This window comes from Antrostomus carolinensis, unplaced genomic scaffold, assembly GCF_000700745.2.
Source record: "Antrostomus carolinensis isolate BGI_N321 unplaced genomic scaffold, ASM70074v2 scaffold238, whole genome shotgun sequence".
In the NCBI taxonomy this organism is placed as follows: domain Eukaryota; kingdom Metazoa; phylum Chordata; class Aves; order Caprimulgiformes; family Caprimulgidae; genus Antrostomus; species Antrostomus carolinensis.
The window spans coordinates 116,583-140,816 of NW_010332038.1; the positions used below are offsets into that span (position 1 = coordinate 116,583).

At 36.4% G+C, this 24,234-nt stretch overlaps 1 protein-coding gene across 1 annotated transcript in view; it reads right to left on the reverse strand.

Annotated features, from left to right (window-relative positions):
• The window catches only part of LOC104529133 (propionyl-CoA carboxylase alpha chain, mitochondrial), a gene marked incomplete at both ends in the record, with an annotated part of 179,698 nt that overhangs the window by 110,831 nt on the left and 44,633 nt on the right, over positions 1-24,234 (reverse strand). Inside the window, 4 exons of the mRNA XM_010173337.2 lie at positions 2,413-2,563; positions 9,685-9,779; positions 14,031-14,133; positions 21,369-21,447. Of these exons, the coding sequence (XP_010171639.2) occupies positions 2,413-2,563; positions 9,685-9,779; positions 14,031-14,133; positions 21,369-21,447 (428 nt within the window). The remainder of the gene's footprint in view (positions 1-2,412; positions 2,564-9,684; positions 9,780-14,030; positions 14,134-21,368; positions 21,448-24,234) is intronic.

A 24,234-nucleotide genomic window follows, 5' to 3' on the forward strand; every position in this document is an offset into this window, starting at 1 on the left:
GCAGAAAAGGTATATCCCCAAAGAGGTCCCCAAAGAGACAACCAACTAATACAACTCTCAATTACTGCAAAATAATTCATAAAACACACTGAAGATATCTGACAGATACACCAAAGAGGGAGGGGGAAAATCAGCCAGCAAAGTATTGGACATAGTTCAATTAGCTTTACACAAGCGCATTCTGAAGTCTGTACCTAAATTTGAAAGGCTTCAGTGATCTGATTAGAGATTGCTGAATTGTTAAAACAGACACAGGAAATTCCATAATTTAGCAGACACATTCTGATTATGCTGACAGGTAGCTGTGTCTGTAACAAAGACCTTTAGGAGCATCATTTATGGATCAGTTGTCGATCATTTAGGCAAGTTCTTCCAGCTGTAGAGCATTCAGCAAAAACTGGGCAAGTGAGCCTGTTAACCACTGTTCACAGTTAGGAGTTGCAAAAGGAAAAGGCTAAAGCAACACAGGGACATCTAGAGACTCCCCTGGTTCTTAAATTAAATCTGGACAAGCTTCATTACAGTTTCTATGCTTGGCTCTTAATAAAAGTGAGCAAGAACAAGATGTTAGTTGTGTAACCATGAGCTGAACAGAAAGTAAAGCTTGAGACCTGGGAGAAGTGACAGATCAACCGGGTAAGCCTGGGGAAGAATCAGAGAAAATTAGTACGCTCCGGCCTCAAGCTGAAAGGCTAGAGACAATACACAGTCAGGATAGAAGAATTAGAGAATATCTACACAAGTATTGTAATTTAAGATTAGTAAATTTCTTTAAGAGTTGGAAAGAATGAATCTGCTATTATAGGGGATTGTCAAACAGCTTGGGCTATATTTCAGAAGGAGTCTTTAAAGTCCTTAAAGATGGAATTGTGAAAGCTTTCTTACTGCTTATGTGGAGACCTCCACAATTAAAGAGGTTTGGGACTTCCAACACATGCATTGTGAGGGGAAGACACCACAATGCAAAGACAACATCTTAAAAACAAATTGCAACAAGAATCAAGTCCAAGGATACTCCATTGCTAACTCCATTCAGGAATTGATGGACAATAATATACTACAGCAAGAAGGTGATTTTGAATTTTCGGTAGGTTATGTAGAAAACCATAAATTTTCTTCTACATAAACAAGAACACGGAGGGTCACTAAAAAGCATTCCCTCAAGATTGGCAAAAGTATAAAGAATATGACCAAAGAGAAAAAAATCTTCATAATATTTTAATAAGCTATACATTGCCATTAATCACCGCCCTCTAACTGACTTCTAAGGTAGACCAGATTGTGCCTAGCAAGCTTGTAGCAAAAGCACGTGAAGTACAACTGTCATGACTAACTGCAAAAACACTGCTGCCCTGCAAGGCAAGGTGAATTTTACCAGCCGTCTTCCCTTAGTACAGGGGAAGATTGCAACACCCCCATTCCTCCCTCGCACCCCAAGTCCTCTCTCACTGCTTCACCCAAAGCATAAATTTACTTAGTAGTTATACAAAGTCATGCAAAAATGTCAGAATTACAAGATCTCTTTATGCTCCATCACTGCCTACATGTACAAGCAGCAGGCAGGACACAGCCCTAATGAAATGTACCTAAAACAGAGTCAGTAGCTAATCACTATTGATTGATTCCACACTTCAATCTTCCTGGAATCATTTAACAAAGTGAGAAAAGGAGGATAAAGATGACGGTATTTACCTGCTTACAAGTTGAACTTTCTTCTCAGCTTTGAGAATGATATTCAGACTTTAAGTTATGTGCCTGTTTTCTTATATTATGACCAGAAATGCATTATAACAGTCAAATAACAGGTAGAGGAGCTTTTCCTTAAAACACTGTCCATTCATTTGCAGTTTACATTACAACATCTATTATTGACTACGTGAGTTGTTATAAAAATCCTACACCATGTCAGCCTGCTTTTTACACTGTCAGATTCCAGTCACAATTTCAATTATATGCAGATTGCTAGTGGGTTTATCACTGATATACACATAGTGTTAACTACCCTCCTAGAGAAACTCAGCAAGCGATCATCAAAGTACAAAAAATAAAAAAAAACTTCAGGGATCAGTGTGGAAAAGCATCAGAGCACAGTGGCTAGCCACTTACTGGGAACTCATGGTGGCACTTAACACTGACCTCTTGCAAGGTCTTTAGGTCAAGTGTAACAAAGAGCAAAAGCTCCGAATGCTTACTTGAGTGCTGTGCAAGGGCTCACTGCTGCAAAGTCTTGTATGTGTAGGCTTATTTAAGTGAGCAGATCTTTTAAGTTCAGTGGGAAGTTTTCACGCGCGTCAAGTTAGTTATGTGTATGTCTTTGCAGGAGCAGACCCCTAAGTATGGAAAGAGGTTATATTCTGTTTTTTTAAATAACATTTTCTGAATGTTATTCATTAGCAGAGCCGTTTTTCTTACCTGAAGTCTAGTATTCATTTCCAAGAAGTAGAAATTCTTACTGGAGTCCACAAGGAATTCTACTGTTCCAGCAGAAGAATATTTTACTGCTTTGGCAAGAGCTACTGCTTGTTCTCCCATTGCTCTTCGAGTTTCAGGGTCTAGAAAAGTACTACAATACAGAAACAGTGCCTTTCTTTAGGTAACAAAAATGAATACTTAAATCATTTCATCTTCTGCTTAAACTACTGCCAAAAGAGGACAGCATTATTTAAGTTACGAAAACACGTCAAGACTGTCAAATGTATGCCTTTACATTTTTATTGCTCTGAAACAGATATGCTGCATGCTTCGCAGCTACTGCTAACATACAGGAAATTCAGGATAAACAACAGTATTCTGTAAAATATAAAACAGAACAACTTTTTTAGAACACTGAGATCCATAATAAAGCAAGTTAAATGTAAATAAATACATACAAATCCATGACATTTTTAGAAGGTATGTCCATTTGCAAAAAAGCTAACTAAAAAATCCATCCAATGGAAATATGAACACCAAAACACAAGACAGGAGGTCTAAGGGGAATTTGTTTTCTGACTCTGAATTAAAACAGCATGGCCATTTCATTGATATTCTATGCAATAAAGAAGCTTTGGAAATTAATTAATTCTTTGTTCTGGCTTCTTATCTGAGATTGCAAAGAAAAAAATTTGGGCATTCATAGGATTTAACTAAAGTATCATCAACAATATAGTGACTTAAACTTTCATATCCAGTATTTCCTCTCAGCTTTACTTGTAAGTTCAAGACTAGTTATCTGTGTTAATTGTAATTCATTCCTTTCCAGAAATCCTGGACACATTCAAGGGCACCCAAAGAGCAGCTCAGGTACCACCTTGGGACCCACTGTGAATACTGCCTGAATACCAAGCCTTCTCTTTCTAGGAGAGCAACATGCCACTCCAACTGGTCCAGTAAACTGAAAGACTCAAAGGTATATATTCTGCTTGTTACACTCCTCCATACTGCAAATTTAGATTTAGATTAACCTATGCAGATTTTCAATTTAGAGCTTAAGAAATTTCTGTGGCTTTCCATCAAACCTGTGAAACTGGTTGCCCCTCACCCTGACACACTGACCTTCAGTGAAAGACAACACGTAGCTCTTCATCTTATACAAGCTTATAAACACACTTATACTTCTGTGCTCACTTACGTTAGGTACATAACTCAGCAATCACTTTAAAAGTACTTTTTTAAGGGCATAAGAAGTCATTTCTACCCTACCCTTAAGTTACCATTCAAAACAAAAATACCAAATGTTACGTATTTCTTGAAGTGTCCTCAACAGTGGGTTCTAATTCTGCAAAGGAGCAATCAGGAACCTCCACATATCTCAAGTGGCCACATCAAAGCCAGTGAAGCTCCATCTGGGGCGTAGGAGTGCACTCAGACGGAAGCCAGCGCTGGGTCAGGACTTTCAGTACTTACTACGGGGTTTTTCACCAAGACCTGAGCTCACAGAAGAGCTAGAGATTTCTGCCACAACAAACCATATAACATCACACAAAAAGTGATTAAGTATCTAGGCAAACTGGAAGACAATGGAATCCTCTTCTTCATAGGAAAAGTGCTACTTAGCACTTCTGTCCTTCCAGTGCCCACATGGGCAGATTCTGATGAACAGTAGGGCAAGCATTTTCAGAATTCAGGAAAAAAATTTCTTTCTTGGCAAACAAGGAGATCAACAGGAAAAGGAAGTCAAGTCTGATCCCAAGAAAGTTATCAGATCCTACAAAAGATCAAAGTAAAAAACAGAAGATGTGCAAAACTGTCATACCCATCAAAAATAGGCACTGGTAATGTAAAAGAGTTTCTTTTTTTTTCCAATTCAAAAAAAGGATAATACATTACACAAAATCAACAATCTATAATTCAGTTTGGGGTTTCTGCAGGGCTTTGATCATGAAAGGTCAATGACTGGCTTATGAAGAACAGAACCTTTTCAATATTGGCTTCATACTTTATTTCTAGAATAACCATTATTACTTCTCATATAGATGAAAGACAGTTACTCCCCCTTATTACAGTGGTGTCTTCCCTACATTTGTTAAATGTAGGTCTGAGATCTCTGTTCACCTCCTGCTGTAGCCAAAGAATGGAACAGAGGTGTCATACTGCTAAACTTGATCTCTGACACGTGGTTAAGCTTAATGGTCTAAAATGACTGGATCATCCCTGTAATTAGCTAGGTTAATTAACCAAAGTTTTCCTATTCCCCTCTGCTGCTTTACCTTTTGCAAACATTGTTTCTCCCTTTAACAATGCACCTTTTACAACTGAAATAACTCTTCTCCAATCTAATTAGGCATCACTTGAAAACACAGCATTTTAAACCTGACTTCAAATCTTTTTCTCACACATATACCTGTTATTCTTTCAACCAAATAGCTCCTATGGCAGCATGAAGGCTGCAAAATAAAAAGGATTCAGAAGATAAAAGCACCAAAAAGAAAAAAATAAGATCAGATCTGTCATTTCACTTGTAAGACCTTCTTCAAGCTATTGTAAAGTTGATCAAAGACAATACAGTTGGTTTGTTCCATTGTTTCTACATCCAGAGAGATGACCACATGGGCAAGATGTTACCTCTCCACTTCTAGTTCACCAGATAATGTTTCCCAAAATATCTCCATCACCTTCACTCACAGATAAGGTGGAGATTTTGAAAAGCTATACTGTCAATGGAAATTTACTGCTCAGCTTAGACAAAAAAAAAAAACCCACAACAAAACACACAACACATCAATAACATTTACCCTTCCTCTGAAGATACCACTACACTGGGAGAGAATAGTACCTTAATTTTCTAAATGTCAAGGTCAGCTTACCTGCTTTTAGCAAACAGTTAGGCATACTGTTTGTTTAGAAAAATTACTTACCAATAAAAACCATTCTCCTTTGAGGTATCTGTTAGGTACTACCACAACGCAGGAATAAATATGCTGAAGTATTTCAGAACACAGTTTTGCCCTCACATCTAAACTGTGCCCACCTATGAATTATGCACAGAGTCATAAACAGAACAGGCTCACTGTTTCTCTTAACCCCAAATCATTCAAGGACTTCCAGACAGAGATATAAGAAACATGGAGTCTAATATACATACAGACAGCACAACTTCAAGAACTTGTACATAGAATCTAGTTCAATAACATTACCTTCCTGCTAAGTTCTTGCCTACACACATTCATTCAAATTGTCAGTGGCTTCAAGAAGCAGCTTGGTAGCTAATCTGGAATATGATCCTGAAGTACTTGGCATCATACTGAGATCTTCCAAGAGAGAGTTTAGGGCTTGGAGAAAGTGAAAGAAGTTGCTGTCTGTGCACGTTCCAACAACAGAAACATTCCTGTGAGGAGCTAACAGTGAAGCATGCAAAAAAGGTCACAAAAACAGTTTAACTATTTCCCTTGCATTCTAATGTGGTCACTTACTGGTAAAATAGCCTCCCTTTTAAATCTCCTGCCTCTTAGATCCTTCTGTCACAGGCAGATATAGAAAGAAACATTTTTGTCCTTTGAACTAAACTGAAAGAACGTTTTTCAATTTAAAAAGACACTGCAAAGCTAACATCTAGAATAGATAAACTAATATCAACTCTGAATGCATGCAGCTAGAAAGAAAAAAACATAATAAACACTATTTCCTGACTGAGATGAAACTCGGGGAAATTCTGGGAAATTGTTGAGAGACTGTCGTAAGAATCACCTTATTCTGAAAGCCTTGGATGCCAAGGTTTAACCAAAAGGACATGGAATCACTGGAAAAAAGCAGAGACAACAAAGGAGAATAAGCAGGAAGCAAGTTTTAAGGACTTGCTCACTGTGGATGCTAACATGGATCTTGCATGGTAGTACAGAATACAATGGCAGGGTGCTGCTCCAGCATTACTTGTCCAGGAAAGGCCTGAAAATTTAGAGAGAAGGTTTAATATCCAGTGTCCTGAAGCTCAGCATTCTGAGATATGATAAATAGAGATTGTATCTCAAATACTGTGTTCAAGTTTTGAGCCCCTCACTACAAGAAAGACATGGAGGTGCTGGAGCATGTCCAAAGAGCAACAAAAACTGGTGAAGGGTCTGGAGCACAAGTCTTATGAGGAGCAGCTGAGGGAACTGGGGTTTAGTCTAGAGAAAATGAGGCTTAGTGGAAACTTTATCACTCTCTACAACTACCTGAAAGGTAGACATATTGCTTAGGGACATGGTTTAGTGGTGGACTTGGCAGCGTTAGATTTACAGTTAGACCTGATTATCTTAAGGGTCTTTCCAACCTAAAAGATTCTATAATTCTAAATGGTATTCTATGTAGGAGAGTGTTTCATCTCGATAGCACTGGATGATCATGGTGAGTAGAAGGACCTTTGCATGGCACTTCTCCGTAACAACATTCCAAGATCTTAACTTTGGGAATCAAATAGTACAGATAGCCAAGTGCCTTCATCCAAGTGGTGATGCAAAAGTTAAAGTGCTTTAAAAAACTTTTAACAGGTTCTGAAATTGTGAGATAGGGAGATGAAACTGAAGTTTAAGAGCACTCCTTTGAGCTTCAGTTATTGAATGGTAAGTCAGCTAAGACTCTTGTATATTTCCTTTCCATTGATCTCTAACATTAGATTGATTCTCAAGGATCAGTTGATTTTGATAACCTTATGGGCCTTGTTTCTCCACATGGAGAAGAATCTCTTATTAACCACTCCAGCAGACAGGAAAATAAAAACACACCCTCACATTTTTTCTTGCCAAAGTACACTGTCTCATAGCAACTGTCCCTGAAAACAAACAGAGAAGAGTTTGGGCAGAGGAAGAACAAAAACTGAATTAAGGAACAACAGACTATTAAATGTTACTCATCTGTTTAAATTTCAGCCTCTGTGGCGAAATGAGAAGCCAACAGCATCTCTCACAGATGTGCGAAGCCAGAAGCAAAGAAACTGTAAATCACTTGGAGGTTTGACATATAGCACTAAGATTGCCCAGCACTAACTAAAAAATAGGTGATGATCAGAGGTGTCTTATTGCATGTGCTTCCCAGAACAGAGAGTAGGGCAACTGATTATGTTAAAAGCGTATGAGCAAAATTTGTTGGTCTCCTGTTTGAAACTAGAGGATTGACCAACTGCGAACATCAGAGCTCCCTTGAATACTGTAATCCAATCAGAGCTTTCTCTCCTTAAAAGATAGAAATTTTTTACAAAAAAACTGAACTTCCCAAGAAAAACTGGAGATTCAAACACAAAATGATCCTGTAAGGATAAGTTCAACAGCTGCAGGCTTAGCTTTAAGAAAATCATAGAGATTATTCTCAAAGCCAAAAAGCCCTCAACAATCAGTCTCTTAAACTAGATACTCAGTATACTCAGGAAAACACCATCATAGGAAAAAAAGTAATTTTGCTGAGGCTTGAGAAGAGGCCAGAATCAAAAGCCCCAAATTGTAGAAAGGACAAATAAGCATCTTGGCCCATAGCATCCCTTTCTCATAGGCTTCATGAAAGGTTAAAAAAAAAAAGCAAGCTTCAACAAATCTGAGAACTGTTAATGGCAGCTACCATTTAAAATAGAAGAAAAAAAGGACTACTGAGGATTTCATGTTTCCTCTACCAGCTATACAAGAAAAGGTGTTTCCAGGAGTCATTAATCAGTAAGACTAACTGAAACAGCATTCACAGGAAGGGCTAACATCAGGCTTTAGGGTCTCTGTGGTGTCCCACAGAAGTTAGTGCCCTGTTTATCTGCAAGTCTTGTAACCCTTTGTAAATAAATGGATTCTGCAGCCAACTGCAAGTGTCTGTAAGGCTGTCAGCAAAAGTCTGGCAGAGTCTAAAACATTCAACAAGAAGGAAGAGTTTTCGTGCCAAATTTTGGAAGCTATTGACTTGTCCACACTATTTGTAGAGTTATAGGAGAGGATGAAAAAAAACTTACTGGCAACTCCAACAGAGAAGCCCAAGAAAGTTAAAAGGCTGGTATTTCTGATGAAGGAAAATACTCTGATCACAGCTGGCTGGTGAGAGAAAGACATCACTACCTTTAATTGACCACAGGCATGGAGAATGAGCAGGCAGTAGTGGCAGGCAGTGCCTTATTTGTACTCCTGAGGCAAAAGACTCTCTTAAGTACTCAGATACACACATGCACATTATATTGGGACCTGAACACTTCACATTTCACAAACAAAAACACAGTAAGATCTTTAGGCATAAATCTTCCAAGATATCTACAAGCACTACTGGGGCAGAACAAGAGCTACTTAAGCATTTATTAAATCTAAAGATACAAAACCACTAAACTTTGGGTTTTAATTCATAATGTACATCATAAACAGTGTCAGTGCCACAATTATGACCCAGCATTAACTTATACGCTGTCTCTAAATGAGCATCACTTGAATGTTGTGATTTTCCTCACATCCTAAATTGTTGCATCACATAGTTCTGTGCTATAAAATAATGGCAAATCCATCCCAGCTGGTGAACACATCACACTGAATTCCCATGGGAAGTGATATACCTATGTCTGGTTTTCTGAAAACAGAACTTCCTTCTGCCCTTTTTTCTACATATATTCTCTGATGAACACCATGCAATAGAAAGCACAGCAAGGCCAGACCTTGCACAGCAGCAATGTATTTCAGCTCCATTTGGAATCAGTGGGATTAAGATCATTTAGTACTTCTGAGCTACTGGACACCTATACCTACAGTTTATTACCATGAATGGTACTAAAGTGGCACAGAGCATTTAGTACTTCATGTTCAATTTCAAATAGAAATAACCAGTATTATCTGGCTCTCTCACAATTACTACAGCACAGTCAAATATCTGTATCTGTGGTAGTATGAATACTTATTCCATATTTTATTTTACACTCAAATCCTAAAGTTGAATGGCAAAGAAAAGGAAAAATCTCAGATATATTAAGAAAGCCATCTCATATACTACATACATTTAATTGGTAAGATCCATATACATTTTATACAAGATCATTAAAAATTAACATGATGTCTGTTTTCTTCTTACAGAAAGACATCATGAAGCAAGATCATAACACCCTCAAGTACAACATCAAAACTGCATTACAGTCAAATGACTAACTTCAACATTTATTTTCTTTGTAGTTTTTAATAGAATAAAATTTGCTTGCATCTGTATAATGAATAAAATCAGCAGCTTTCCAAAAGTGCTTTCAGTAACAATGAAGCTGCATCAAGAGTCTTGTATACATACCTCGGTGCTTCCTCCACAACTTTTTGGTTTCTCCTTTGAATGGAGCACTCTCTTTCATTCAACCACAAGGCATTACCGTGTTTATCTGCCAAAACCTGGAACAATAGCATGCTGCTATTAACAAACAGATGTATGCAAACAGCCTTTTGACATTATACTATTACATAGCATTGAGTTCAATTTTAATTTTTTTTTTTTTTCCAATCTGGAAACAAAGGTTAGGAAAAAATGCTAGTGTAGAAAATTAATTGTAATTGAATGCTGCTTCAACAGTACTATTTTAAAGCCTCTATATAGAGTGACAAAAAAACCACTCACTTCAAAATTTGTGAGAAACTCCCAAAAGTTCAGAAAGACTGAAATAAAATTAAAACTACATTTTTAAGCATTTAAAACTTTATTGCCTAATTAAATTACTCAGCATATTGTTAAGCAATATCCCGTGGCAACGAAGGAGAGAAAAATCTCAAAGGATGCCAAATTTTGCTCATAAATTACACATAAAAGTTTTCAGAAACAATGGCTAATGGAGCTTTCTTAGTAGGCAAACAACAGCATATATTTTCAATGAAGAAGATAAGTCTGCAGAAACTTTGCAATCTTTTATTAAAGAGAATAAAATTTGTTACTTCCTCAGTACTTTCAATGGAAATTAAAGCAGGAGTTGCAAGGAATTTCTGAAAAATCAGGTGGCAACTACAGTCTTTGCTGCAGCTTCAGTTCATGGAAGAGTTAAACTAAACATAAAGTATATAGATCCAACTACCTAAACTGCATGTTAGAAAAAACACAAGTTTGGCAAAACAGAACTCTCAATTGATTCTACAACTTCAAGGATTCAAGTAGACTTCTTCCAACCTTATGATGTTACACTCTACACTTATTCTTGGAACAATTTATTTCATTGCAGATCACACCTGCTCCCTTTCTTCCTTATAAAACTTTCCATCTAATCCATTTTTCTTCCATCTATCCTCCTGCTCCGATCTGCAGGAACCTGTGACAATATTCATGCTTCATTCTTTAATAGTGTAATTCTGCACTGAAAACTGACAAGGTAAAAAAAGAAGACAATCTTCCTCAAACTGCGTGAACTCAACCATATCTACTCACATTTGTGACAATGAATCTGTATTATTTATTATTCTTTTCAGTGTCACAGAGTGAATATGGCACTAAGTAAGATGAATTCCAGCATCTATGACACCAATGTTTGCTGATGTGTGAATAATCTCAATAGATGTGACTGAAAACGAGGCACTGATCTCATGAAGCAACTCACATGCACTGTGCAGCATCAGATCCAGAGTGCTCTGCACCCTGTAGGATCACACTTATCTTTTCCTTGCAAGTTCCATTATGGACCCATAGATTTCTGGGGTTTTCTAAGGGAAATTTTCCTCCAAGAAGTTCTGTAAGATCAGTTTTGGGAGTTCCTAAACTACAACCTGTCCCAAAACCCTCTTCCCTGTCCTACGGGAGGTTTAGCAGCAGCACCAGGGTACTCCAGCCAACTGCCAGATTCTCCAAGAGGCACTGCAGTAGGAAAACGAAAAACCACCACAACACACATCACAACAACAAAACAGCATCTAAAGCAACTTCCTACCCAAGTCCTAACTCATCCAACTCAGAACTAAACATGACAGAGCTCAAACTCATTTGGGAAGATAAAAGATTTTTTTAATTGTTTGTTTGGTTTTGGTTTGGGGTTTTTTTGTTGTTTAATTTTAAAGCAGTGCCTCTAGGGCATAGCATGATACTCAGATGGAAAAATCACTGTCCTGTAAGTAGAATCATTCCTCATAAGCACTTCTGTTTCATTGCTACAAAGCCTACAGCTTTCCACAGAATTCAGCCTCACCAAAACAAACTAAAAAGTCCTGGAATATTTCAGTAAAAATTAGTTCCTGTGTTTCTCTTCTCTCTCTGTATTTTCCTGAAGGGGATAAAATATTTTTCAAGCCAACTAGTAATTTCCTCCCCCCCCCCACTTCAGGACATTTCTTGTATCCTACTTAATTTCTGCAACCTGGATCTTAAAACAAATGCTTTTTCATTATCAACTAACATGGCTTAAAAAGAAACATGCACAAACATACACTATGAAAATGTAATCATAAATAGAATAACATCTAATGTGAGACTTTTACTTTCATTTTGGGCCCACTGTTTTCATTATCAGAACTAAAGAAGATAGAATATAGAATAATTATATTTCAGAAGATATTTACAAAATGTTGAAATCCACCTCTGAGATGATGTGAGATTCTAGCATACATCTCACTTAAAATACATGTCACAGCTACAGCTTTTTTTCTAAATATTCCTAAAAGAAAGTGTCCTGGTTTGTGGTAGGCACATCTACATGTCAGAATAATTAAATACAGTGTATTGCAACCTCTCCTACACAATTCAGCTAAATTCTGTTTCCAGTTGTAGGACTGCTATTAAGCCAAGTAATAGTCAGACATTCCATGTACTCTTACTTTAAACTCAGGTCCTTTATATCAGATATTTCAGGAGAACAAGACTTCAAATCAGTTCAAGCATAAAGTCTATTTGGACTCTATTTTCCTGTTAATTGTTTTAGTCTTTTCTCATGTTTTACAAAGTGATTGTTTTATAGCTAGACACAGGAAACCCCTTATTTAACAATTTTAAGTACTAATGCTTTGGAACTATATGAGAATGTTAAAAAAAGATCTATTTCAAAGTTACTGCTAAATTAATAAATACTTGGCATCTGGTCTCAAATTGTTTATATATTTAGCAGTTTGAAAATTAACCAAGGTCAACGTCCTAAAGCTGATTAGAACATGAAGTTAAAATGATATGCCATGATATTGTTAAAAGGTACCATCAAAGTGTTCTCTAAAGAAAACATTCATTGTACACTTACTATGAATAAAACTAAATTATTAATGGTAAAACTATTTTATTTAATCTAGGTGAAATTCTACTGATCTTAAATATTGTCCTGCCTAATTTTTTTTTTTTTTTAGGTAACCTTTTTTAAACCTAAAGGAATTAAGACAATGTAAAATATGGCCCCAACTCAAAGTACGGAGGAATCAATTTCATCTAACTTTATACATCAAAGTCAGTAGGAAGCTCCTGCAAGCACCAGAAGGAATAGATCATTAAAATATACTGATTTGCATACAAAAAAGAAAGAAACAGACATAGGTAGACAAAAATTATTAGCTATGACAAGAGAACATAGAAAGATGCTCTAACAACCTGACCACTTTTGCAACCTAAGATGAATGCTGAAACTAAGTGTTCACTATATACCTTTCCATGACCCTTCAGAAGATAATAGTTTGGGGTTTAAACTTCATTTTTACATACTGTTTCTTCATTTGACATATGCAATAAGTTAGACTGTGCACAGACAAGTTTTACATGGAAATCTAAAATAAATAAAAACATAGGAAGTATCAAGTTTGAGTGGCCGCATAACTAGCAGAGTAAAAAATGTTAAATATTTTTCTCTTACAAATCATTCTGCACTATCAAATTTATTGTTGTTGGTTCATTCAGTTATTGAGAGCTACTGTCAAAATACTTCAGGCTCTCACTGTAAAAGAAAACATGCCACAGCTTAGAAAGAGTTTATGTTTTGGACAAAAATAAATGAAGTTTCTATTGATGAAATAGAAATAATCCATATAGATTTCTTCTCAAAGATTATTGAAGGCTATTGACAAACCCAATTTAATTGCCTACAGAAGATCAAACACAATATAACTTTTAAAATTGTAACTTTGTTAAAGAGTCTGTCCAAAACAAACAAGTCTTGTTTTGCATTAACACATGTGGTTTAACACTAGATCCACTAAAAGACAGTCACAATCCAGAAATTAAGGAGAATACACCTGGTTTTGAACCACAAACTGCCCAAAAAAGGACACAAATCTTCCTGAGTTCCCACAGAGCATTAGATACTTCAGAACAAAATCAAAAATACTGACAAAACCACCTAGAGCTTGCAAGAAAAATGTTAAGCATGGCAGCACTTGAATTCCTACATCCTCTGCTGCGCTTAAGCACTGCAGTAAGGACCCAGAGTTCAAGCTCCAGCCCTCAGGACAGATGCCTACAACCTCCCACCCCCAGCGAATTGAGCATGGTTCATTGTCTTCCTGGCTAAAGAAAGACTAGAGAATAAAAACAGGAAGGCTGTATTGTGTATGATAGCCACAGTTTCAGCAATGGTCCAAGACACAGGAAAACACAAGACTCTAGGACTTATTTACTGCAGTGTTTGAAATGTTTTGAACTTAGATTAGTTTAGGAGTTCAAGTATTGTTAACTAAATAATAAGTAACAGTAATACAAACCTGGATTTCTATGTGACGAGGGTTATCAATGAACTTTTCTATCAGTAAGCGATCATCACCAAAACTTGAAGCAGCTTCTTGAGATGAAAACCTAAAACCCTCCCTTAAGTAATGGAAACAAAAAGAATAATCTGTATTTAAAAAGTTTCAAGTTCTGAAGTATACAAGGAGAAAGAACACTTATTCATTAGTCATGTGGCAGTTTTCACCAGTCACCACACATGTCCAAAACCAAGTTTTACCCTTTGCCTTTGATTCTTTCATGAGTATCCCTTTTTTCCTTCTTTTCTTATAAAGACAAAAAAAGTTACATTCTCAAAGGACAGAGAGTTTCAGAGTGTTTAAAACGTCTGGGCATTTACAACAATTATTTGTATTAATTTTATTTGTTGGCATTTTCTTCTGCATAAGTAGTAAAGTAATCCAATTTTAAAAAACATTAATTAAAATGTATTTGTTACACAGAAGTAAAGGTGAAGCTCACCATTAAGGTGCACAGCCCTCTTAATACTCAAGAATAGCAGAAGTTAGTTGCACATCAATTAGATAACTGCAGATATAATATTGCAATCTTGTAAATTCAATCACTGAACACACAACCTGAAGATACCACACTTCATACAGCATACCTGCTGTACTACTAGTTTTTCCCTGCATTAAAGGTTGTTATACCACACATTCCATATACTTCCCTCTTTTCTCTTTTACATATGTAATTAGTCAAACAAATTAAGACTGTAAGACACCATATTTATTTACTTTATTTTCCATGCAGATTACTCCTATGGGGCATAACCACTGAAACAACTTTATGTACAGCTTTCTCAGGGTGAAATGTACCATAATGTGGGGACCCAAAGGCTCCACATAAGTTTTCTACAGGCTTAGCAGTCCCATTCATGTAGATACACATGGGAAGTTTGGGGTAAATTTCTGTGGGATCGACTACTGAAATGCAGCAGCCCCGATATTTCTGTCCTGATTAAGAACTACGGCACAATTGAGTTGAAGTTTCCATGCTTTCCATCTCTTGACTGTAGTTCAATTGCACAAACAAAACCTGGACAAGAGAAATGTGAGACAGATAAATGTACAGTATTGAGATGCACAAGTTTAAAGGTATTTCTTCACTTTCTTTCAAGATTGTGGAATAATATACACTATAATTCTGAGATATTATATTCAGTGTACAATCTTTCCTAAATTAATTTTAACTTCAATATATTGAATTACTTAATAAAGAGAAAAAGGGACATTAAGATTTGTGATTCTGTTCAGATCACTACCTGATCTGTTCAAAAAAACAAAGTGAGGTAACAGTCATACACAGTGTTTGAGCTTACTGGAACAGATTTAGAGCTATTTTAACTCCTATATCAAAGGCTCTGATTCCTTTTGTAAACTTTTTATGCACAATTGACTATTTTTCCTTCACTGAAGTATGTGCTAATTAGAAATCTAAACTGCAATACTTGTTTAAAAAGTGCCCAATTATCTAATCCATACATCTGTAAATTTTTTAAATTATATATAACAGAAATTACTATCTCAGTCAGGTATTCTGACCTTGTTTGTATCTTACAAAGATGTGTAGCTGCATTTGCTCAGTAATAAAAGTTACTTCAGTGATAAACACACTTTACTTTCCTTAAAGAGATCATACTAAGCAAATGGAGATAGATCTGAGTCTCCAGAACCTTGAGTGTTTGTGTGTTTTTGTTACAGATTTTTTGGACTAAGTTGTTGGGGGGGGAGGTAGGGGTGGTTTTTTGGTTTGTTAGTGGTTTAGGAGGGAGGGTGATCCTGTTGATTTGGGGGTTTTTTAACAGGAAACTAATTCCCCAACACCTGTTGGAAGAGCAACAGAGAAGACCACAAGCAAGGTGGGAGGTTTCTTATGGATGCTGGGGACAAATTCTCAACACAGGCATTAGATTAGGTGAAAAAGAAGAATTCCCAGTAGCAAAAGAAGATGGAATCAAGAACCTCTTAAGAAATCAACCCATACAAGTCAGTAAAGACCAAATGAGATGCTAAGAAAGGTAGTTTAGGTCATTGTGAAACTGCTCTGTCATCTTTGAGAGCATTTAGAGGGCAGGAGAGATTCCTGAGGAAGGAGGAAGACAAACACTGCACCCATCTTTGAGAAAAGTATGAAAGAATCACAAGAATGACAAGCTGGTAAGCCTCACTTTAATTCCAATAAAGAGTTATGGAGCAAGATCTTCTGAAAGGTATTTCTAGATACATGAGAAATGCTGTCTGTTCTCAGGCACTATCGATAATATCATGCTTGATCAATCTACCTGTCTTTTATGACTGCACCCAGGAATTAGGGGAGAATATAGGAGAACAGTAGATATCTCCCGCAACTTTAGCAAGAGCCTAACAGTCTCCAAGACAGAATGTTACGGTCTACACAGGTACAGAACTAGATGGGTAAAAAACTGGTTAGATCACTGAGCTCTAACATAGCAGCTCATCCTCTAGTTGGAATTCAATACAAGGGAATCTCCCCAGGAATCCATTATTCTGGAACTAGTTTAACCTCTATCATTGACCTGGAATACACCACCCCCAGCCTGTGGGCCATACTAAGGCAGGATCATCAATATACTCAAGGGCAAGGCTGCATTTCAAGGGTATCTAGACAGTCTGCAGGAATGAGCTCACAAGCATCTTATGAGTTTCCACAAGAACAAACAGAGAGTCCAGTACCTAACACAGCCTCACCCTCCCTGCATCAGTACAGGCATTGGAACTGAAAAAACTATTGATCTTGCCACAAGTTTTTTTTGTGGTTGTCTGAAGTGAGACAGCCCATGCCAACCTTCTGCCTACAGCTCTCAAATCAACATTGCTGCTTTAATTAAAACCACCACTTTCTTTGGAGGCAGCCAGACACTAATAGAAAACTGCAGTCATTATGTAATATTTCAGTTTCCAATATTAAGGAAAAAGTAAAAGAAAATAGTGTTTTCTTGTCAAGGCCAGAATTAAAAAGGCCATCTAGTTAAAAACAGATGTTTGATAACCTTTAGTACAGTAGAATTCCTCTAAAACCATGACTGGTAGGTTAAATAACCAATAAATACTCAAGTGTTTGATTTTATACACAAAACCAATGTCCATTGCTTCAACTTGATCCCAAATTTAAAAAAAAAAAAAAAAAAAAAAACAAAACCACTAAAGTTACCTAGTCACAGCATTTTACATTAAGTTTACACACATAGCATGGAAATCTGTGTTAAAGAAAGTTTTTAGGAAACATTGTTCTTCACTCATCCAATTGACTCCTTCCCCTAATCTGAACACTTCCACAGCACATACCTGTGCAGGGCAGACCAAAGACACCAAATCCATACACTCCCATTTTTTCAGAGCAGTGGCAGGCCAAACACACTGCTTTGGGGAGGTAAGAAAACTCAATGTGCATGTTTGTAATAGGGAACACTTCAGTTTTTTTTAAAGCATTGTCCTCTCATACTGTACACTTCAGATTCTCTTTGACTCAGAAGGTATGGGATTCAGAATTATCTGTTACATATTTTTTCACTTTAGCTTCTTCCAGTTTCACTGCTCATTCCTTCAGAACCACTGGAAGATTACATCATCAGGAAAAAAACTTCAACAGATGTTTCTGAAAGAAGGTGGGAAACTGCAGAAAATTGTAAGAGTACAAAACCAAATTTGCTAGCAGTTCTCCCACATATCCTGTTGTACCATCCCAAAGAAGAACAGCAACTGTGGAACAGTGGAAGTAAATATAACATGGTACCATAGGACCACAGAAGGGAAATTATAAGAGGTTCTTGGAATTTGATAGCAGATGTTTGACTTAAGTTCATAAAATTGGCACAAACACCAAGAAGTAATTTAAGTAACAGGGCAATTTATATTTTCCTGTTATTTTAAGTTAAATCATATCTCTAAATATCTGTTTCTGGAAGCTGCCTTGTTGAAAGCCTTCAGAACAGATACTCAGCAAGCATGCAAGGTTTCAATACCTATGAAAAGTTACAGAAGTTGATACAGTTGGGGAAAAGGTAGGGTGAGGGACTGGAATCAGCACAAAGCTTCATATTTTTCAAAAGTAATTGTTAGAAATTAATTCAGTATAAATTTCTAACTTAGATATTATCATGTTTGCAGCTGAAACTACCAACTAAAGAAACTAATTTCTATCTGCAAATCCGTGAAGTTTAAAACAAGTGCTAGTAGTCACTGCATGATGACCCCTGATACTGAACCTACATACCAGTAAGTATCTTTGCATGCAAAGATACATCACAACCTCTGCCAGAAAATTTATATCTGTTCTTTGGAGAGGACAGGGTCCTCAACTGAATTCCTCTTTAGGAGGAATTCATGTGTGCCAGCACACCATTTGAAGCCAGGAAGCCTGAAGACTTAGTTACAATACAGTTATAAGCATACTGAAAGCAAGGGAGCCTTCAGTTTCTCCCAACTGAAGAAGGAATGATACAGAAAATTTCTAGATATTCAGACACCTACCCTAGTCATGTTTTGTTGTACTTCATTCATGAACTTCATGTTGCCTGTATTTGGAAAGCACTTTCAGATCAGGCCCTCTGGGATGCAAGCACAGAGGCTCTTCATATACAAGACCAGAGCTGGGACGATCAGCTACACCAAGGCACAAATACTTTCAGATATGTACAGCAGCAAAACCTTCTCAGGCTGTGAAGAATCTACAAACCTGAATTCAATGTAAACTGTTCTTCAGAAATCTGCATTTCATTTTCAATAGAATGAGAAGTGGGTATCCTAAATTCAACTAATCTAAACCAAGGCAACTAACTGGGGATTATATTAGAGTGAAGATAGGGTTATTTTAATTTCAGATGTGGGTTAGTGGCTCAAACTGTACACAAAATTTCACAGTAGAATTTGACTGAAACTTGGAAAAAAAGCAAGAGAAGTGAGAGTTAGAAGGGATTCATATTTGAAGAAATACAATAGCAGCCCTACCCAGATAAAAAGGCAGTGGGCAGCATGGCAGCCATTCACAGTCACATGCACAAAGAGCTATTCCAAGGAAAAAAAAAATAATTCTAACAGCGATAAAAGTATTCTCCTATTTCTAGTTAGAAATACTAAAAAGTTACAGAAATCTTGGCTATAGGTTAAATATAATAATATTTAGAGTATCTAACAATTTTGATCATTTCACAAATCCAAAAGTCTAAAATTAGTTTATATAAGGCTTCCCCCCACCCCCAAACAGTATTTGGAATTAATCCCACATGACAAAGCCAAAGCAAGTTTACAAATCAAAATACTATCAACAATTCTTCATACTCATGTTGCATCTACGAACCCTGAAATACAAAAGTCCATTCAGATACTGGCTTCTCAGACTCTGCCAATAACTGAAATTAGTTTATTTTTATGATTACATGGATTTGGATGCAGCAAGAAGACACATGAGGTCAACAACTTTTCATGAGATACTAAAACTATCAGATACATTTTTTTGTCAGTAACAAGTTGAGTCACCTTCAAAACACAGTCAGATGTTCTTCAGACACATAAAAGGAACAATCTTAGCTCCATAAAGCAATTAACAGTCATGTACAACATATTTTACAATCTCACAAATATTTCTTCAAGACTAAGAGGAACAAATGCTCTATTTTATACGTAAATATGAAGTAAATCTGTTTCTATCTTTAGTTCTCTTAATCACACTTTTATCTTTCTGCAACAAGTACTTCGCCAACTTAATTTTGCCTTCATTGCTGCTTACCTGTAAATTTTGAAATAAGCATTTCTTCTTGATATACAATCAGTAACTAGCGTTGATCTGTGACCCAGCCTAGGTATTCTCTCTTAGCACTTTTGAGATATTACTCTATAAAATTACACTGTAAAGAGAAGGCTTGCATAACTAACCAAAAGGGTTATTATAAGAGCAATTTTTTATATTTACCACTGCCAAATAAGGAGCTGAATGGTATTTCAAAAGCTTTCCACAAACAAGGGAAGCATCTCAAACTAATATTACTAAATCAATTCTGTATGCAAATGAACAAAAAACATCTCTAGCTGGCTTCTGTTGATACCATTCAGCTCTATCTGGTGACTTTCTAAACAATAACCACAACTTTCCTCCAAAACAAATTAGCAACCATGATTTTAGATCCAGTTTTTGATTTTTATACAGTTACTTTAATCAAGCTCCTTTGCTACTTTCTGAGCAAAACAAATAACGAATGCCTTCCTTTCAAGTCCAACAGATGCAATTTCTGCCTGAACAAGATCAAGGCAGTAATTTTGGATTCTAAAGCAGTGGGAACAAAGCATCCTCATAAGAAAGCAGATTATTCTAGATCTTCATTCTAATATGCAAAGCCACCACCTAGTGTTTTCTTTAATTCTAAAATTTAACTGCTAGCCATTAATTGTTCCTTTTTCCAGTTTTTAGGTTTTAACAAAAATGTAATTGAGAACACAAAATCATGATAAGAAAATCTTGCAGGTGACTAAATCAAACTAATGAAAATGAGTTGCACTTTGAGTTTATTCCAGCATATGTGCTGCTCTCTCCATGGGGAAAAGAAAACATTTAAAAGGTTATCTAATTTTGGATCAAATAGGCTTTTTGTTACAAGTCTGAAAAACCCCAAAATACATTTTTCTGTAACATCAGTGGCACATGGGGTTGAAACCAGGCTCCTCATTGCCAGAATATCAGCACAGAATGGATCATAAAACTTCAAGTCAATGACAAAGCATCTTGAAGCCTTCAGGATCCAGACAAACATTAAGAGACATGAAAATTTCTGTGTATTTCAACATTGTTTCAAGTAGGCAAAAGCACAATAGTTTGCCAAGACATATTTTAAACACAGAAGTATGCAATTTATTAGAGCACATTCTGAAAACACCTTATGTGTTTCCACCCATGAATAATCAGTCTCATCAACTTTAAAAGAATGGCACACATTAAGGTTTGAGAATCAAGGCCAATAACTATTCTACCTAATACACAGACAATTAATATATCAGCATTCTGAAAGGCATACAGGAAAGTGTTATTTACAGTCTATCTTTGGCTTAAAAGCAGTTGTAAGTGTTGTTTTTTTACTCAAGTTAATGGACCGTGTTTTGTAAGGTTTATGCAAAAACTAATTTTAAATAGACACATGCAAACTCCCAAAGTATACCATGCTCTATACAAAAGGGAGAAAACCAAATAATATCAAATTTCTCTGTTTAACATTTCATATCTGCTCAACTGTCAGCTCACAGTGGCTTAATGGGACTTTAGTAACTGTAGCATTCATCAAGGCAAGCTTTTGGACAGCATCTCACCTGGTCTCTTCATCATCCCAAGCGATTCTCATGCCTTTCCCACCACCACCTGCTGAGGCCTTGATCATGACAGGGTAGCCTAACAGCGGGGAACAATTAGACAGAAGTTCAAACTTTGTTCAGTTGGTCAGAGGAACATGACAACTGACCACATGTCCAATAATGCCAGTAGACAATAACTTCGTTTATTAAAACACTTTGTTGGGAGGGAAAGGAGAGGTTTTTCTTTTCAAGACTTGGCTGTCAGTGCGGTGATTTCCAAAGCCAAGAAAGGTTGTCGTCATTTAATTTATACAAAAAAAGCACCGAATGAATTATTCCCAAGGAACAAAGTGATTTATGAATAAAGGCATTTGACCTTTTTAAGCACACATTTCTTTAGGAACAAAATTTTGTTCCTTTGTTACTGCTGGCTGAAATAAGCCATAGCTATGATAGAATTATTAAAAAGATTACTAGCAAAAATAAGCAGAAGATCATAAACTATTACTCAAGAGATTCAGTAAGCAAATTATACCTTATCAACACTTCTAGCACAGAATTTTAAAAAACAGAGCACCTCAAAAGAGCTGTGCTGCTCAGATTTATGTAATAATAAGTATCAGAAAATAATTATTATACTTTTTTAGCAATAAAAAAGCATTTTCTCCTAAACTGACAAGCAGTAAGAAAAAGTGAGCAGCATAAATCTGACAGCATTGAACACAAGTGGTAATATTTTCTTCTCAGAACAAGACACTTTAGTATGGGTATGAGTCAGGACCTTAGTTTTCAGAATGCTAGAAAAGTACAGTATGCAGTTTAAAAGCAGATTTAGTAGTGATTGTTTATCTTGTAGTACAGTATTCTAATTCAAAGCATCTTCCTAAAACAATTTCTTATTCATAGTCATGAACTTCACCTTCCTCCCACACAAATGTACAGATATTTGAAAGTTAAGGATGTGATCAGAAATTTTTTGACGTTTCCAGGATAACAGAAAATTCATCAATCCTTTGGTCTCCAGTTTTTGTTTAATGAAAATCATAACATTAAGTCAAATATCAAACCAGTTCCTACTGACTGGCAAGAAGAGTCTATCAGTTCCTGCAAATTGAAGATACATTCTATAAAAAGGTTTGATCTGGGGACAGAAAGCAACAATTGAATATGGTTCCCAACAGAAATGGTCAAGTCTGCTATCACATATGTGTAACTAATGTTTACAGCTTCTTTCTGGAATGTAGAACTATTCTTGCTGTTAAGCAACGGTGACACAGTACACCCACCTCCTCAAAGTCATTTGACTGAAAGGAGGTTGAGAAGATAATTAAAACCAGTAAGATTTGGAAAACCTTTTGCTTAAAAAGACCAAAGTGGACACAAAAAGAGGCATGATACAAGCATAAGGAACAGAGTAGTGTTGATAAGAAGGCAAGAAAGCAGTAACAGTACAAGAGAACATTCAATTAACAAAGAAACAGCAAAAAAACCAATAAAATAATTTCTAAAATAACATGTTATTAGACTGTGGAACCACATGCTACAGAGCATTCATGTGGCTGAAAGCTGCAGAAAGGTAATAGATAAACATATGTATAACACAAATGAAGTTCCTCTAGGCAGGGATGATCAAAAAGCTAAACATCTTCATGCTTTAGAGTCTAAAGCAATCTCTAGTTACTAGGTACAAGGTGAAAGCCATGCAAATAAGTTTGCTGGAGTGTTTCTTATGTTCTCCTATGAAATATCTGCTGCTGCCCACAGAGAGGTATGGGATAAATCACAGAGTAACAGCTGGTTTGATCAGAACTATATTAAGTATATTCGATGCCTCTACAATCCCAGAGATAAAGGGGCATGTGCAAAATAACTCTAGTTTGCAAACAGTGAACAGCATGTACAACTCATTTTCATGAAATGTAGTATATGCAATATCTACACAAGTACAATTTATCTGTGCTGTAGCTACTTTTCCAGATCTCTCTCAACCATCAGGCTCCAAGATGAGTCACTGGCTATCTTGAAAGAAAAACGTACTTCTTGTATGATTTTCCTGCAAGAAAATGATATTTAATTAGGTAACACTAGTGAACTTACACCTCTGGCAATACTATCACCAGCTGGAAACTCTCCAAATCAAGAGGTTGCAAGTCTGAAATTCCCAAATAAGCATTGTTTTAAGCCTTATTATGGCAAACTCAAAATGGCAATTTCCATCACCTAATCTATCTTATTCAGTGTTACCATGTACTTGAAAAAACCACCATCGATTATGCTAACAATTTCAGCCTAGAAGTATCAGTCTCTTGAATACGTTGCTGATTTTAAATCTGTAAGCAGAATCTAGTCCTTATTTACTGGGGGTTTTTTTTGTTTCAATAGCAAAACAGATACACTGGCAGTAAGCCTTGGTGAGTCTTTATATGCTATGGAATATACAAGTTCATGTATCAACTCACATGGTTAAACTTACAGGCAAGATACATGAGTTACTGGTATCACTCACCAAGTGTGCAACACTACGTGCTCTCCGGGGCACTGAACTAAGCTAAACAGCAGCTCTTTGGCCAATGCCAAAGACTGATGTGTGCTCAGAAAAAGAAAGCTTTGTAGAATTTAAGTTTTGCAAACTCACTGGGTACAGGATGCTGGGATCAGGATGCATTACTCATCATTCTCCTAACCATTTTTGCACTATTCAGCAGCAATCAAAATTGCTGAAGTATGCTCACATGGATTGGTTGGATCAGTTGTGGGAAGGGAGAGGCATGCAAGCAATTTCTAATAGCATTTATAAGGATCCACGACAACAGAGATGAAGATTCTCACAAAGCAGGCATATTTTTAGTAGGAGTTAGGTTTTCAATCCTTTCCTTGAAGTAAA